Below are 14,575 nucleotides of genomic sequence, written 5' to 3'. Positions count from 1 at the left end.
CCATCCAAATTAATACTCAATACATCGACTTGGAGTATTGACATTCCATTCACTATGGTTGTACTAAATCATCTACACATTCGACTATCCCTAATACCCATACCCATGGTCCCATAAACAACCAACACCTGAACAATGCTTAAAGTTTCTCCTCGAGCCATTTCCTCGCCGCTTCAACAGCATCGTCAATGCTCTCAGGCTTGGTACCCTGGCCCTGGCGCGTGGGCTCCTTGCCACCAGATCGGCCGCCTACTACGTTTGAAACAACCGAAGCCCATTGCTCGGCGGTGACGCCCTTGGACGCGAGGTTCTAAATTTTGTGATAATTAGTAAAAGCTTCACCAGGTGGTCAAGTGTGTAAACTTACGGATCCAACGTAGACGCCGTGTACGACGGCACCCTCCTCCTGGCTACCACCAAACACGTAGACCGACTTGGTTTTATCCTTGGCCTGGAAGTGCTTGAACACCTCTGTCAGAGCCTTGGCGTTCGCACTGATGGGCAGACGACCGACGAAGTAATCGACCTCCTTCTTCTCTTCAAAGTGCTGGACAACGCAGTTCACAGCCGCACCGGCCTCAGCCTTCTGGCGCTTCTTCTGCTCGGCAACGACTGAAGTAGCAATCTTCTGGAAGCGAGTGTTGAACTCATCTTTGGTCAGAGTAGAAATGACCAGCTGGCTGAGCTCCTGAGAGATGACCTTGATTTTGGCGTCCTTGGCGGGGCCAAACGGCATGCCCTCGAGCGAGTCCAGCTTCTTGGAGAACTCGGTCGCCTCGCGCTGCACTTGGTGCGCAGCCTCGCCGGTATACGCAATGATACGTCGGATACCCTTGGCGATACCGCTTTCTTCCACAAGGATCAGGTCCTTGATGAGACCGGTCTGCTCGACATGGGTACCTCCGCAGAATTCAACGCTGTATTCACGCCACTCCTGCTTCTTAGGGTCCTTGAGCATGGTGTCGATGTCCATACCGATAGAGACGACACGCACAGGATTGGGGTATGTTTCACCAAAGACAGCACGAACACCTTCGATCTGGCGCGCATGGTCTAGGTCCACATCTTTGGAGAAGATCTTTGAACCGCGACGAATGTATTCGTTGCTGAGATTCTCAATCTTGCGGAGCTCTTCAATTTTGACTTGGGTCTTGTGTGAGAAATCGAAACGCAGCTTCTCGTTGTCCACCAACGAGCCCTTTTGGTTGACATCGTCGCCGAGAACTTGTCGCAGGGAGTGGTTCAATACGTGCGTACCCGTGTGGTTGTTGCGGATGGGCGAACGACGCAGCTCATCGTACTCGCAGATCACCTCATCTCCTGACGAGAGCGCGCCGTACTCGATGTAACCGCTGTGGAGGATGAAGCCACCGTAGTTTTGGACATCCATGACCTTGAACTCAACAACATCATCAATCACAATGCGGCCAGTGTCGGCAACCTGACCACCCGACTCGGCATAAAAGTTGGTCTTGTCCAGCAAGACACCAATGGCAGTCTTCTCTGGCAACTCCTTGGTAGAGTTGTGGAAAGTCTTGCCGTCAAAGATAAGCTGAACCTTGCCTTTGCTGTCACCCTTGACAAACTTGGCATCATCGTTGGTTCGAGCAACCTTTTGTTGGTCAAGCTGGGCAATTTGGTGGACGTCAAGCTTGGCAAAGGTGTCGACAGACGCCTTGACAGCTTTGCTAGCCTCGCGAGCCTTCTCTTTAGCAACATTGACTTCGTTCTCGTCAATCTCAAGTCCGCGCTCCTCGGCCATGATCTGGGTCAAATCGACAGGGAAGCCAAAGGTATCGTACAAACGCCAGACAACATCACCATCAAGCTTCTTGACACCGTCTTTGGCCGCCTTGGCCGCATACTTTTCAAATTGTGCCTCGCCACGGTCTAGAGTGCGGGCGAAGGCCTCTTCCTCCTCATCGAGAATCTCCTTGATGTCTTGCTGTTTCTTCACAAGCTCGGGGAATTGCTCGCCCATATGAGCAACAAGGGCAGGCAGAACCTTGGAGAAGAAGCTACCGATTTCCGCGTTGAGGTACTTGCGCGCATATCGCACGCCTCTTCTCAGAATTCGTCTAATTACGTAGCCACGGCCGTCGCTGTTGGGGACGGCACCGTCCGTGATGGCAAAGGAAAGGGTTCGAATGTGATCTGCGATGACTCGGTAGGCAGTATCGATGCCATCAACGTCGTCCTTGCCATACTTATCCCCGTACGGTCTAACGCCGGTGACTTCTTCGATCTGCTTGAAAAGAGGAGTGAAGCAGTCGGTGGCGTAGTTGGAAACGGTGTCCTGGAGAGCAGAAACCATTCGCTCGAAACCCATACCGGTGTCAATGTGCTTCGCGGGTAAAGGTTTCAGACTTCTATCCTTCTGGCGATCGAATTGCATGAAAACGAGGTTCCAAATTTCAACCACCATGGGGTCGTCTTTGTTGACAATGTGTGCCACATTTCGTCCGCCAATCTTGTCGTAGTGAATCTCGCTCGAAGGACCGCAAGGGCCTTGATCACCCATTTCCCAAAAGTTATCCTTCATGTCTCCGGGTATAATCTGATCAGCAGGCATGCCAATGTCAAGCCACAACTGCTTGGCCTCCTCATCGGGGGGCAGACCGAGCTCCTCGCTACCCTCAAAGTAGGTCGCATATAGACGTTTAGGATCTAGGCCATAGACCTTTGTGAGAATCTCCCAAGCCATTTCAATGGCCTCCTTCTTGAAGTAGTCGCCGAAGGACCAGTTGCCCAGCATTTCAAAGAAGGTATGGTGATAGCTGTCCTTGCCGACATCGTCGAGATCGTTGTGCTTGCCACCCGCACGGATGACTTTTTGAGTATCGGCCGCACGCTTCAGGTTAGACATGGGATCGGATTTGTTGATAGTTCCGAGGAAGATGGGCTTGAATTGGTTCATGCCCGCGTTGGTGAAGAGCAAGGTGGGGTCATCGTAGGGAACGACCGAGCCAGAGGGAACTGAATGGCGTTAGCATGGCGGTACAGAGTGGTCAAGTGTTATTGTATAAAGAGAAGCAAGAAATTCGATGGCATTTGAAGCATCTGGATACCATCGCTCTTGGTCCTTGTTGCTGCGCATCTTATCGTGGCGAATTTGATCCAACGACTTTCGCTTTTCCAAAGTTTACATGAAGGAGGGGCAATTTTGGTTGGCATACCTATCGTGTGACCCCGCTGCTCCATGTAGTCAAAAAAGGCCTTGCGCACCCGCGCAGACGGCCATTTGAGTTCGCTCATGCTGGACGTTGATGATAATCGGCGCTGGGTAAAAATTGCAAAGGCTGGGGATTGCAGTGATGCCGAGCGTAAGTCGCGAAGCGTGTGGTATCTTGAGGTGCGGACTCGGCAGAGCTGCTCGGACTGGGGTGGTTGCTGGAGGTGGGTTTTGTAGAAACTTCTACAAGAATGAGTCAATGGGACTGGAGGTACAAAGAGACGCCGACCTCGACCTCCGTCTGCGCCTGTGACAGTCACTCCAGATCGACCTCGCACTCTGACAGCTGCAGCACCACAACCGCTAGCAGAGCCGAATCCGCAGGTCCAACCCGAACCCCAACCAGCCCGCATCTGCCCGGCCCAGTGCAGCCTGGTGTCAACCTTTGGACAAAGACTTGACTTGATGGCTTTTGGTAAACGTCGAAACCAATCTGCATGCACAGCCAAATTGATCTTCCGCCACAGACGCAAGCTCAATTACTCACACATTTAATCGTGACTCTTGTCGCACCTCATTAATCTGCGTCACCTGCTCGATCACGTCTGGTATTCGTCCTTCTCCAGACCGCTCTCTCGAAACCCATCCAACTGCCGCTCAAAAAGTAACGATCCCTTGAGTCACAACGGCGCGCAAACGGCGACACTGCTCTGCCCTCTCAATCCGACCTGCACGTCCTCCGGCGAATCGATATCCGCATCGGCCGGTCGATCGAAAGTGCGCGTGCAGCTCAAATGCGAATCTGAGTCTGCGACGCGGTGTTGCGCTTGCGCTTGCGTAGGAGAAGGTGAAGGTGAAGAAAATTGATCGCAATCTGAACTTGTTCCGAGGTCGAGCTGTCAAGTCGACATCGAGGCTAGGAGGATGATGGTTCAGGGAGCTCACTCGCCCCGGTTCGCCATGTCCACCGAAGGCCACCACTTTGCCGCTCCCCAAGCTGCTGGCCCCAACGGCGCTGCTGGGGCGCTGCCTCAGGGCTCCGGGGGTGCGTCCACCACTAGCGCTACAGCTACTGCACCCATGTCGTCGATGTCGCCGGCCAGCGACACCATGATGCAACCTCCTTCGACGCTGGGGAAGAGGAAAGCAGAGACACAGGACAATGAACGCCTTTCCAAGCGATTGAGTTTACTAAACTTGGGTATGTGCAATTTGCAGTGCTGCTTTTGCTTTCGCATTGAGTCTTTTCCCCCAACACTCTTTCTGCACCTCTGCGTCTAGCTTCACCTTAACTTCAAACTAACAATTACGTAGAGCAAAACGGCAACAAACTCTACGTCCCCGTCGAAACATCCCATTCACCCAACACAACCACAAAACTCCCCTCGCAGCCCCCTGAATCCATGGAATTAGACGATTCGAAACACAAAGTGTACATATACAACTTAGACGACGAGCTCTCCTCAGAAAGTGAGGACGAAGAAGGCAAGCTGGTCTTCTTACCCGACATTGAGAAGCACCTTCGCGAGAACCGCATCCCACAACAAGTACTGGCGAATAGCGAAGGAGAGCTCGCAGGCATGCAGTTGGTACTATACAAAGATCCCAAGTCTGTAATCATGCCAGAAGACAAAGATACAAGACGAGAAGCCATCCTCAACGCGAGACAACGCACCAAAGAGGAACAAAGCACCGCGCCGGATACAGCAACGACTACGGCCGAAGACCCAGGTGCCGATGAAGTAATGGATGTGGATTGATATAGCTATGACTTTCACTATAAACCGGTATAGGCGTTTGGAATCCTTTTAGCATGTATGATATGTTTCAATAGCGATGAATGCAATTTCAATATCTCAACCAATTTGTTAAACATCCATATACAAATACACAATCCTCGCTAAAATGCCCAATTATAAAATGCCAATCCGCAATTCAATCTTCCACATCCTCCAGCCCCTAACCCATTCCAACACTATCTCGCAGGCGGCGGCCCTGCAGGAGGCGCATACTCCGGCGCAGGATTCCTCTCCGGCGCCCGATGCGTAGACATCCTATTCTGCGACGGATCGACCTTGGAACCTCCCTCGGGCGGACCAGAATACTGCGGCGGCCTGTTCGGATCGTACGCCGGGAGAGGCATATCGTTCATCGGGTAGCCCTGGTAGCCGCTCTGCTGGGGCGCATAGTACTGGTTCTGCGGCCACTGCTCCTGATATGTCGGTCGGTAGGAGCGACGACTCACAAGACACTGCTCACGTCAGTTATATTCCAAATTTCCTTTCATGCCAATTTGGAGGTTGCGTACACGATGATAGGCAAGTGGTTCGAGGCCCTTTCGCAGCCGCCTCCTAGCATGGTAGTACCCCCCTATGAGATACCCGAATATAAGCACGAATATGACGAGGAATATAACCCATCGCACAATATAGCCCGTCTAAGTTCGTTAGCACCGCAGCAACCATTCTCTGCACGCCTTCCGTACCTTGGTATGCCACCACGACACATAGCCACAGTCGCCATCCACGCAGATTATCTCTCTTGCTGCCAGCGCCATCGTGAGCTGTGTTGCGAATCTGCGGAAGCTTTGGTTGAGAATCGTTGCACTTGCAAAGAGTTTCGAATTGCCGCAGAAATAATGGAGGATGGTTCACGAACTGAAATAAATGTAGAATGACGAGTACGCCTTCGTGGCTGAGCCGGTTTATTGGCTTGGGGTGTTCTGCGGCACTCGAGGTCACAAGATGGGTGTGTGTCGTGTTTCACCCTTGGCAACGGGTAACGTGTGTATGGGGCGCATTGCTTTGCCGGTGGGAATTCTGGGCGGCTATCAATTGATCCTTGTCGAGGTGCAGTTTGACGGCGCTGCGAGGAATTTATGGTTGATGGGCAGGAAATTGGATGAAATGCTAATAAATGAGCCTGTAATGTTGTGCATGCATAGCACCTTGACTTTGCACTATATTACAACAAACTTAATACATTGCGGCTTTTTAGTATTGGCCGTACACTCACAAAGCAATCAATTGACATTGTTGTGACGTAAATCGAACCAGATGCACGAAATCCCCTGTAGGTACAGAGTACACACTGGCCACCTCGGTCAAATTCCAGATCGACCTTGACAGTTGATGCGCCTTCATCGACGTCGTATTAAATGGGAGGCCTGAAAGTTTCCGTCCTCACCATAGATAGAGAGATCCGGCAGAGAGATCCTGCACCTCGGTTTGGCATCTGTCCGCCAAGATGAAACGATTTCCGGAAAAGTCGGCTTCGTTTTAGCAAGTACCGCCAGAGTACGGAGCAACCTCTGGCCATCAAAATGCGACAAGGTCACTTTTCTATTCACTCACCTCAGGGGTATGCATACACTGCCCCAGTTGTTGTCTTAGATTGCCTGGTCAAGCATGGCATTCCCTACTCCATGTGTCCATGTCTACGGAGTACCTTGCACTCAGTTATGACACGTATTCAGCATTCACCACGAGGCACCATCAAATACTCCGTACACTTGTGATGGCTCATGGCCATCCAATGAATTCTCTTCTCTAAGAAGGCCATCGCTGAAATGCTGCCCAAAACGCCAGCCCAGTTCATTACTTATATATATACACATGTCCGTCATATTTATAATCCCATCCCTCCGGCAGCCCACCCGCCAAACCCATCAAACGGGTTCGCCAGGTTACCAGGCGCTCCTGGCATTGGTGGCTGCGGCTGCGGCTGTTGATTCTGGTTCTGGTTCTGGTTCTGATCTTGCCGCCTTGCCTCTTCGGCTTGTGCGTGAGCCTGTTGCATTCTCTGCCGATACCACAAGAGCAGTACCAAGGATAAAGTTACCCCGATGATGAGAAGGCTCTCGACGATGCCGCCAGCATCTAGGTAATCTTCGTCCCCGACGTCCAAGGTGTCATCATCCATGTAATCCCCATAGAGTGAGTCCTCGTCGTAGTATGGGTCGTCTTTCATGAAGTTGGCAATCCACTCCGCCAGTGACCAGTCTTTGCTTTTACCTGATACATCCGCGTCAGTTCCAAGTTCACGAAAACTTCTAATGGCGGGTGGTACTTACTGGGCTCGTCTTGGATAGAATGAACCTCGCCGTGAGTAATGGTGTTCCAGGCGCTCCGGATTCGAAGTTTGAGAAGGCTCATGGTTACCGGCAGATATGCCTCTTCATTCACCTCCAGGGCCTGATCATAGTACCGCTTTGCCAAGTGGAAGTCTTGTTCCAGGCCGATACCATTCTCGTGCATCCATCCGAGATTAAATAGGGCTTGAGCGCTTTGCGAATACTCCGAGGCTCCCGTGTAACATTGCACGGCTTTGCCAACATCTACTTCAGTCCCGATACCATAGAAGTAGTAGTCACCCATCTTCACCAGTGAATCGATGTTGGATTGTCTTGACGATCGAGTCCAGTGGATCAGAGCTAGGCTGGGGTTGTCCAAGACAGTACCCTCTGTCTGCGTTTTGCCCAGCCACCTTGACGATCTCTTCTTGGACTCAATCATGTCCAGCATGTAAGCGACGTTGTTCTGTGCTCGCTCATAGCCTTGCTCTGCTGCCATGAGGTACTCCAAGAAGGCAACCTCGTAGTCTCCGGAATCATAAGCGTCATTTGCATCTGCCCAGGATGAGACTAGAGGCTCAGCCTTCTCCGCTACATGTTTGTAGTAACCCAAGGCCATGTTGCAGGTTCTCTCGCGTCCCACCCCGTGATAAATCATCTCTGCGAGATAGTAATGTGCTTCAATGTTGCCATATCTAGCAGCAAGTTCAAAAAAATTGTTCGCCACTCGAAGATCTTCAGCTTCACCTTGATCCAAGTAAAGACGCCCAATCTCGACCTGAGCCGGCGCATAGTCTGCTGCTGCTGCAAGCTGGAATAGCTCTGAGGCTCTTTTAATATCCTCCTTTCCACCCAAGCCGTTCAGGAGCATTAATCCGATGCCATATTGTGACTGCGCGTCCTTCAGTTTGGCTCCTCGCTCAAACCAGACCTTGGCTCGCTCGAAATTTTGTGGCAGGCCATCCCCCCGCAGGTACATGCGGCCAATAAACCCAGCGGCTTTTGCAGCGACTTTGTCAGCTCCAGGTTTGACGTTGTCAACAAGCCTGCCGTCTCTCTTCCAGTATCTAGAAGCAACCAGAAAGAAATATTTCTTTGCCAGATCAAAGTCGTGCTCGAGGCCTCTCTGTCCGTCGTAGAATATCCTGCCGAGGTTCAGGGAGGCCTTGATATCGCCCTTTTGCGACATAAGGTCTAAATACTCAATGACATCACTGATGGCGGCATTTGCATCCGAGTGCACGCTGATTTTCCGTGCATTCATTCCTGAGCTAGCTGCACTAGCACCCTCTCCGTAAACACCACCGTCATCGTCTGCAATGCGCCATCCTTGGTAGATCCAGGTTACGCCGCCAGGGGGGCCAGATCGGTGCCATTGAATGGCCTTGTCCGCCACTCGCTTGTAGTATTTGACTGCTACTTCGCAACTCTTAGAAGCGCCTATTCCAATGTGGTGTCTGAAGGCAGTGGCCATCTCAGCTCGAGCGTCACCTCGGATTGCTGCAAACGTGTAATACAGTAAAGCCTTGGCTTGATCTCGCGGGACAACATTGCCAATTCCTGTTGAATGAAACAGACCCAGCATGTACTGTGCAGTCGTATTGCCATGGGAACTGGCTAGATCATTATAATAATTATATGCGGCATGAAGGTCCCTCGTGTAACTATAGTTGCCGAAAAAGTTGAGTTCTGCTAATAGATATTGAGCATCAGAATTGTTCTGACGGGCTGCCTTTTCTAGCAAATCAACAGCCTTAGCGAGGGGACCATTTGCGGTAGACTTTGGTTGATGTTGCTGGTCTTGCGAGGGAGCAGTCGCGGGTCCAGTCGGGATGGTATTAAGTATGTATCGAAGGACTGTCCCGACGATACCGGACGGCTGCTGTCTTCGGTGTGGTGATGATCGCGATGCCTTCTGGAGCTGGGAAAGTGCGGCATCGACAAATTCAGCTCCTATATTTGGTCAACTTTCTTCAACACAAGACACATGTCCAGGGCTTGCGGCGAACCTGCTTGTCGGACTACTGGTGGAACATGCTCTGTGCCAACATCCGCTTTGGGGCCCAGCCCATGATTCTTCGGTTCTCTTCTAGCCGTACCGTCTCCATGGGTGTCTTTGTAGTATTGCGCGTTCGTTCCCAGAACATTGGCAGCCTGCGGAAGCACTATTGTGCAGACATGTGAGCAACAGCGGCCGAATAGACACAGTGGCGGGGTGACTTACGAAGAAGCCATATGGCGGCGCTCCTCATGTTGGGCAAATGCAATGTGCCAGAAATTGATAATCAGGCCCAAAGCATAGCGAGTCCAACACGGGCTGTGGGAAGACGATGATGCGACAACGGGGTTGACGTTGGCAAAAGGTGGCCTTGAAGCTGTTGAACGAGCACGGAGCTACCAGCTGTCCACTTCTCCAGGCACGAGCCGGTTAGTCCAGTTGCTTGCATCAGAGGGCGACAGGGATCTTGTTGGCTCTGAGTGACGTGGGGTGGTCAACGCAGTGAGCGGATGACTAATGTGCCAATCTGGTCTGGTCCGGTGCCTTGAAGAGAACAGAGTTTGCAACGGCATACAACTTCAACGCTGTCGACTACATTTGATATTATATTTCTAGATACTTTACAGCAACAGCTCTGGAATGATTGGGGTTGAATGCATGCACAATGGGGCCTGACTTTCAAGACGTCCCATAGCCAAACCCTGCCAAGGTTGCCACGAGGAGTGTCGGCCGAACAAACACACCAACCACCGGCCACATTCAATACGAATTGGCAATTCAAAGAGTCTGGTTTTACAGTACAGCATGCAACTGCAGTAATGGAATTTGCATTGTGTACTCGTTGGTCAATTCAGACTGTGTCTAACCCCAAGCCATATGCTCAAATCTTTTACATATGTGTTATCGATATTGGTAAAAAGCAGTGAATGTCCAGAAAGCACCAAAACAGTAGTTGGCAATACCTCATCTCCAGCGACTGACCGTTTATCTCAATTGACCGTTTTTTTTTTTTTTTTTGGTCCCATTGTAACCTCTCACGCACCTTCACAAATTCACAAACAAGCCATGCAACCAGCCCCAAACCCGTGTAGATATTCACAACGGCACCAAGCAGCCACCAGAACACTATCAATCAAAGCCATCACCCGACCTCCAGTCCAGCAGGCAACAAGGCATATTACCTTCAATGTTCCCTTCACCCCAACCAGACCATGCAACGGGCAGCCGCAGAATCCTCCTCGGCGCCTTCCATTCATTGGTCAATGACCCCGTTTCGGCACCTTCAGGACTCGACTCCCCCGTGGCGGTGGCTGCAGCTGCCTACGGCTTTCTCACAATTGGCCTAATTTCCCAGGGGTCCCCCGAAATCGCGTTAATTGCATTCAGCTCCAAAAAGTCCGCGTCTCACACGCGCAGCCAAGCTGAATTGAAACTACCACTGCCACTGCCAATACCCAGCAACGTTTCCAAACACCTTCTCTCCCATCTTTTCACGCAAACTACAAATATACATCAATTCCACCGTTTGCAACATTTCAATCCGCACCAATTGCCCCCAATAAGCCAAAACGAATTCCACAATCGCCCTTCGTTTCTTCCACGCCAGAGCCCTCCCAGCTCACCGGCTCTGCGGTGCACCCCGTCACTTCGCCACGATGTCTACCCTCAAACGCAAAGGCGAATCTTTGACAAATGGGGTAGAGGCTAAGAAGCCAAAGGCTAACGGCTCAATTGCATCCTTCTTCACCGCACCAAAGGCCACGGGAAGCAGCTCGTCAGCGTCACCAGCTGTTCCCACAGCCAAATTCGACAAGCAGAAATGGCTTGCTGGCCTGACAGCTGAGCAGAAGCAGCTGTTGAATCTGGAGATTGAAACACTAGACGATAGTTGGCTGGCGCTTCTGAAGGATGAAATTGTCACCAAGGAATTTCTGGAGCTGAAGAAGTTTCTGGACAGGGAGACGAAAGCTGGGAAGAAGTGGTTCCCTCCCAAGGAGGATGTATACTCTTGGTGAGTGCTTTGGTTGTCGTTTCCATGATTGAACCTTGCAGAGGTAGCTAACACGGACTAAAAGGTCGAGGCATACACCTTTTAACAACGTCAAAGTGGTCATCGTTGGCCAAGATCCCTACCACAACGTCAACCAGGCACACGGCTTAGCATTCTCTGTACGAGCACCAACACCAGCGCCCCCTTCCCTCAAGAATATGTACATCGCTCTGAAGAAAGATTATCCTACGTTTGTTGTGCCTCCTAACAGAGGGGGGCTACTCACACCCTGGGCTGATCGAGGCGTGCTCATGCTGAATACCTGTTTGACGGTGCGCGCCCACGAAGCGAACTCTCATTCAAATCGGGGCTGGGAGCGATTCACCCAAAAGATCATTGATCTTGTGGCTCAGAAGCGTACCAGGGGAGTCGTGTTCATGGCATGGGGCACACCCGCTGGCAAGAGGGTTCAAAAGGTTGATAAGCAGAGGCATCTGATCTTGCAAAGCGTCCATCCCAGTCCATTGAGTGCACAAAGGGGATTCTTTGACTGTGGACATTTCAAGAAAGCTAATCAGTGGCTGGTGAATCGATATGGTGATGACGGAGAAATTGACTGGGCTTTGTCACCAGGAGTCACAACCAAGGCCGTTACATCGGTGGTCGCGGATACATCTCCGGAAGCTGGCAAGACAGTTGCTGCAGATGTGAAGGTGGAAATGAAAGTGGAAGTGAAGTCGGAACCGAACGAGGCTACTAAAGTCAACGTCACAAAGAAATCGGGCGTGGCTGGGGATGATGTAGATTCTGACGACGAGGCCGCACTGGAAGAGGCTCTTCGCCTGGCTGAGGAGCAAGTAAAGAGCGAGTCGCCATAGCTCGAGTCGGCATGAAAAGGCGTTTGAGTTGGCCAGTTGGCCACACCAGATAATTATGCTAATTGTCTCCAGTGTGAGCTGCGACAGATTTGCTGAAACCAATGTAGGATAAGGGAAACTGCCCATGTAGCGATGATTTGGAATTCTAGGACGGACGGCAACCATGCGTGCACTTAATACAGCGGTGATGCCCCCTGATATGACGGTGAAGAAGGGTACAAGAAATATCGCTCTGTTAGAGAGGCCATCCAAATTACAGTCAGAGAAAAATGCCTCCAACATTTTCACACCTTGATAGCGGAATCAGGGGCATCGGTTGTCAGCCACGGAATCGGCTGCCCTACATATGTAAATATGCGCTCTAATGCAAGTCACTGCCACTGGAAACCGTCCGAAGAGGTCAAACGTAGTTTGAACCAAAACCCTCGAAGACAATGCTTTGTTGACACTCAAGGACTGTGTTTTTGTTTGAATATGCAGACTGGGGGGTGAAACCCTGGATCAAGGTGTGATGAGGGCCAACGCACGCATGCTAATGGCCAATCAAATCGAGATCGTGAGTGGCTGCATGAAGTGAGTTGGCATCTTCAGCTTCTCATTGCCTGCGTCCGATCCAATGTCCTGTCAGAGTCGGGCAAGTCGCAGCACCAGGCAGAAGTCCGTTCGCAAACCCAGGTTGGGCATTCATGTAAAAAGAGCTATGATGGATGTGCTCCCGAACAGAATGTATCAGGCTCATCTCAACGCCCCAGCTTTCTGGCACAGCCAAGATGTATGTAACTGCAGGTATTATGCGGCTGGTACATACCAGTGTAATGTCTAGTACATATCAGATATGCACTGCAATCAAGCAGCTTTTGTTCATGCGCAAAATACCAAGGCGCACTATATTTTCAGTCAAAGATGTCATTTGGGAAATGTCAAGTCCGGTGCAACTTGGAGCCTGCACTGACAATATGATTATCGCCTGTGTCCGCCACCGGCTTCAATGGAACCTTGGCTATCAGTTCTCCGTAGTCAGGGGTCAATCAGCCAAGCTAAGACTAGATTGGAAAAGCGCCATTCTCCATCAATGTCGGCACTTTGGAGCGAAAATGCTGTCGCCACAAGTTCAATTGGACAGTGAGACATGCCGCACTCTGCATCTCTTGGGCGCATGAATATTATTGGTAAACTTGCTGCCAGGCTTCAAACGCTTCCAATGCACATCCAAGCAGGACGAGACATTGCAGCGGAACGGTTGAATTGGCTGTCTAACTCATGAGGTTAGCGGCGACAGCCGAGGTGAAGAAAGGGCCAGCCAAGGCTAGCACTTTGGAAACTGGTGAGACATGGCCAGATCCGACAAAGTTGAGAGAGTTCAAGTTGCAGTCTGGCATGGGAATAAAAAAAGAAAAGAATCCAATGGCAAGAAGAAAAAGAAAACAGCAGCTCCAGCCTTTGCAGATGTTGCCCGCACCAAGGGGCAGGACGCAATGTGGCACGAACCATGATAGGGCAGCTGTGGTGAGGCTTGCCAACGAAGTGCCAATGGTTTCTGTGGCACAGTTGGTTTGTCTCTGGTCGGTCAGCTAAGGAAGATAATGTTTCGACTGCGAACCGGTGCCAAAGGCTATGCTATGCCATATCCAGGCCAAGCTGAAGCTGGTGATGCAGCAAGAGAGCTCTCCTCATGCCGTCACGTCCGGCTAAGTTTCCAGCTAGCTTCGAAACTAGGAGTCCTGGGGTTCATGGCGATGCCGAGGATCCACGATCAGGCTAAGCTCATCAGATGGCAAGTGTTGCACCATGTCGATTAATAGGCGGAGGTTCAAGGTACGTCGCCAATCCGGAGTCTCCTTTGTTCGGAATATTCTCCAGGATGGCAGCACAGCTTCAGCTAAGGCGGATCATTACGTAGTGACGCTGAACATGCCGGACTCCATTCACGAGTCAATAACCAATTGTTGAACCACCAGGGAACGGTGATTGTGATATAAGAGAAGTGGACAAATCGATGACGGCATGTCGAGTCAAGACCAGTGAAGTATTGATGGTGGTTGCAGATATGCATGCATCTGGCGGTACAATGTCGTCGAGGGTGGCTATCATCGTCGTACGAGAGAGTGCAGGACAACAGACTTAAATAAGTATTGTTCAGCTATTCCAACATTTCCATTGTGATTTCGCATGAGTAACGTTGGATCGAGGAGTCCGTTTCCTAGTGGACGAAAACAAAATTGAGCGACACGAGCACCGGGCAGCAATAGGCGGTGACTTGTGAAGGGCAAGACTGACATCATGGAAGACTGGTGTTTGTATTCTAGACAGGATGTTGACGTTTCTGTGCTCCATACGGAAGAGGTTTGTGCATAATGCACTCGCTCAGTGCACTGGCTTGGATGCAGGGACCTCCGGAGGGCTTGAAGATTGAAGACTCGGACAAAAAGAATGCAGGCAAACCAACCCAGGCCAGACATGGACC

At 51.0% G+C, this 14,575-nt stretch overlaps 5 protein-coding genes across 5 annotated transcripts; 2 read left to right on the top strand and 3 right to left on the bottom strand.

Moving 5' to 3' along the window:
• Nucleotides 1-139: 139 nt before the first annotated feature.
• Nucleotides 140-3,255, bottom strand: VFPPC_08377 (alanyl-tRNA synthetase; the record flags this gene model as incomplete). Its single annotated transcript, XM_018287097.1, has 3 exons — nucleotides 140-310; nucleotides 368-2,976; nucleotides 3,177-3,255. 3 exons carry the CDS (start codon nucleotides 3,253-3,255, stop codon nucleotides 140-142), a joined length of 2,859 nt encoding a protein of 952 aa, XP_018143957.1.
• An 877-nt stretch (nucleotides 3,256-4,132) lies between these two features.
• Nucleotides 4,133-4,932, top strand: VFPPC_08376 (hypothetical protein; the record flags this gene model as incomplete). Its single annotated transcript, XM_018287096.1, has 2 exons — nucleotides 4,133-4,373; nucleotides 4,487-4,932. 2 exons carry the CDS (start codon nucleotides 4,133-4,135, stop codon nucleotides 4,930-4,932), a joined length of 687 nt encoding a protein of 228 aa, XP_018143956.1.
• A 215-nt stretch (nucleotides 4,933-5,147) lies between these two features.
• Nucleotides 5,148-5,729, bottom strand: VFPPC_14392 (ubiquitin-protein ligase Sel1/Ubx2; the record flags this gene model as incomplete). Its single annotated transcript, XM_018292161.1, has 3 exons — nucleotides 5,148-5,423; nucleotides 5,481-5,609; nucleotides 5,658-5,729. 3 exons carry the CDS (start codon nucleotides 5,727-5,729, stop codon nucleotides 5,148-5,150), a joined length of 477 nt encoding a protein of 158 aa, XP_018143955.1.
• A 1,070-nt stretch (nucleotides 5,730-6,799) lies between these two features.
• Nucleotides 6,800-9,496, bottom strand: VFPPC_08375 (ubiquitin-protein ligase Sel1/Ubx2; the record flags this gene model as incomplete). Its single annotated transcript, XM_018287095.1, has 4 exons — nucleotides 6,800-7,185; nucleotides 7,245-9,197; nucleotides 9,254-9,409; nucleotides 9,469-9,496. The coding sequence occupies 4 exons, from the start codon at nucleotides 9,494-9,496 to the stop codon at nucleotides 6,800-6,802; spliced, it is 2,523 nt and encodes an 840-aa protein (XP_018143954.1).
• A 1,402-nt stretch (nucleotides 9,497-10,898) lies between these two features.
• On the top strand, nucleotides 10,899-12,111 carry VFPPC_08374 (uracil-DNA glycosylase; the record flags this gene model as incomplete). Its single annotated transcript, XM_018287094.1, has 2 exons — nucleotides 10,899-11,254; nucleotides 11,319-12,111. 2 exons carry the CDS (start codon nucleotides 10,899-10,901, stop codon nucleotides 12,109-12,111), a joined length of 1,149 nt encoding a protein of 382 aa, XP_018143953.1.
• Between the last annotated feature and the right edge of the window lie 2,464 nt (nucleotides 12,112-14,575).

Source organism: Pochonia chlamydosporia, chromosome 4 (assembly GCF_001653235.2).
Source record: "Pochonia chlamydosporia 170 chromosome 4, whole genome shotgun sequence".
Classification (NCBI taxonomy): domain Eukaryota; kingdom Fungi; phylum Ascomycota; class Sordariomycetes; order Hypocreales; family Clavicipitaceae; genus Pochonia; species Pochonia chlamydosporia.
This window is presented reverse-complemented; position numbering and strand designations above follow the sequence as displayed.